The sequence below is a fragment of the Cicer arietinum genome, unplaced genomic scaffold (assembly GCF_000331145.2).
Source record: "Cicer arietinum cultivar CDC Frontier isolate Library 1 unplaced genomic scaffold, Cicar.CDCFrontier_v2.0 Ca_scaffold_5862_v2.0, whole genome shotgun sequence".
Lineage (NCBI taxonomy): Eukaryota > Viridiplantae > Streptophyta > Magnoliopsida > Fabales > Fabaceae > Cicer > Cicer arietinum.
This window is the reverse complement of record NW_027339509.1, coordinates 12,030-14,000: the sequence shown is the minus strand read 5'-3', so window position 1 is coordinate 14,000 and position 1,971 is coordinate 12,030. Positions and strand designations below refer to the sequence as shown.

General features: G+C 37.3%; 1 protein-coding gene across 1 annotated transcript; it reads right to left on the bottom strand.

Annotated features, from left to right (window-relative positions):
• Positions 1 to 35: 35 nt before the first annotated feature.
• LOC101489698 (dirigent protein 9-like) lies at positions 36 to 1,355 on the bottom strand. Its single transcript, XM_004491979.4, has one exon. It carries the CDS (start codon positions 1,269 to 1,271, stop codon positions 153 to 155), a length of 1,119 nt encoding a protein of 372 aa, XP_004492036.1. The 5' UTR covers positions 1,272 to 1,355; the 3' UTR covers positions 36 to 152.
• Between the last annotated feature and the right edge of the window lie 616 nt (positions 1,356 to 1,971).

The window sequence follows — 1,971 nt, the reverse complement described above, 5'->3', positions numbered from 1 at the left end:
ATGGGAATGATCTAACAGATACAAAACAAAAAGCATAATAAACAGTGTTGTTCCATTAATCAAAGCAATAACATAAGTAGTTCCAATTTAAACTTTTAACCAGCACACACAAATCAAACTTCAAATATGAAAGCCAATCACAGGTAGGATCACTACTCAGTTAAGTAGATATTGAAATGCAGGATGGTATCCACCCCATCTGTGGTGTGTTGATCCTCGTTCAGAAGTGTCTCAAGTGCAGCATATCCTCCAGCATTCTCATACTTCCCAGTCCCACCAATCACTGCTATCTCAGATTCCGGCGACGCCGTCCTATGAACCCCAAACAGACTTATAGTGTCCTCAACCCCATCATGATGCTCACCACCATGCACCAAAATAGTAAGTACAATTGTCTTACTAGTACCATCCAATGAACTTGCCAAGTAAAACCCTTGTGCTCTTCCTATAACAGAAGAATCCAACTCATGCTCTTCTGTTAACTGGTCATCAATCACTGTCACAGAACCAAACATCAGCTTCTGGATTGTAAATCCAGCAGGGAGATTACCCGCCGACACAAACGGCTGATTGTTTCCGCCGCTGACAGTATTGCTAGTGCCACTGTTTTTGAATACTGTAGAGGATTGAGCAGCACTGAGACCTACAAGGTTTGGGAGATTGTTGTTTGTGACAATACCATTGAGCTTAGGGTTAACTAATGGAATTCCTCCTGTGATTGGGAAGAGATTGTTGTTAAGCTTGGAAAATGGCAAACCAGTTACATCAGTGTTTGCTACAATTCCTGCTACCACTCTTGCTGATGGATGTGATCCACCAAGTATGTCATGCATGAAGAATGACAAAGAAGGCTCTTTTGCCGCCGGCTTTGCTGTCACCGGTGTCACACCAGAAACAACTGGAAGTGGAACTTCAGCTTTTGGAGTTTCCACCATGGTAGGACTTACCACTGGAGGAATATCCTCAACTGGAGTTTCATTTTCCGAGACTATAGGGTCGGCATCGGTATCATCTTCGCCGGATTCCGTTGTTGTGGTGGTGGCAGGTGTTTGGCTATTTGGAAGAGTGGTAATAGGGCTTACCTGAGGTATGTTTGTGGCAGAAGGAATGGCAGCTCCAGGTCCTGGTAGATTACCTATAGCTTGAGGTTGAGATTCAACTTCATCTAGGAATCTAGCAGAGTTGGCAATAAAAAAGGTTGTGGTTAAGAGGAAGAGACAAAGTGTAGCCTTCCATGTGTTAGGATTATGTAGGAAAAACACATTGGCCATTTTGTATAAAAACTTGTATTGCAAAGTGAGGATACGAGTTTTGTTAGGATTTGAGAGATTTTGTTGTTGATGAAGTAGATTTGTGATTATGTTGTTATATATAGTTACACATAACTAGTGAAGGGTTTGTGTAATTAATCTTCAATGAGTGGAGTTGATAGAATATTTGGTTAAGGAAAATGAGGGAAAATAATCTTAATGGAGTTGTTATGTTTGTTGTGTGTGTTTTGGTTAAACCAACTCCTCAGTGTATAGTATTGGCATTTGGAACCAATAGAGGTTATATGATTTACTCACATCTCAATTTCTTAAGAAGAAATTCCATTAATCTAGTTTAAGATTCACGTTAGAAAACCAATAAAAGAAACTCAACGTATACCATAAAAGTTAAATTCTTATGTACCCATGAGTTTAATTGAATATCATGCTCCTAATGCAAAATCAACTCGAAATTTAAAGTATTTGTAAATTAATTAAATATAAAATAATAAAATAACTTCATATAACGGTTGTTGGATACTGTATCAAACCAAACTCTAAATAAATTATTTGTAAATTAATTAAATATAAAATAATAAAATAACTTCATATATTGGTTGTTGGATACTCTATCAAACCAAACTCTAAAGTACGAAGAGTTTTCACCAACATAAGAGTTTTTAAGTGTATAATATTTTTTTTAAATGAACAAAAGTTTGCT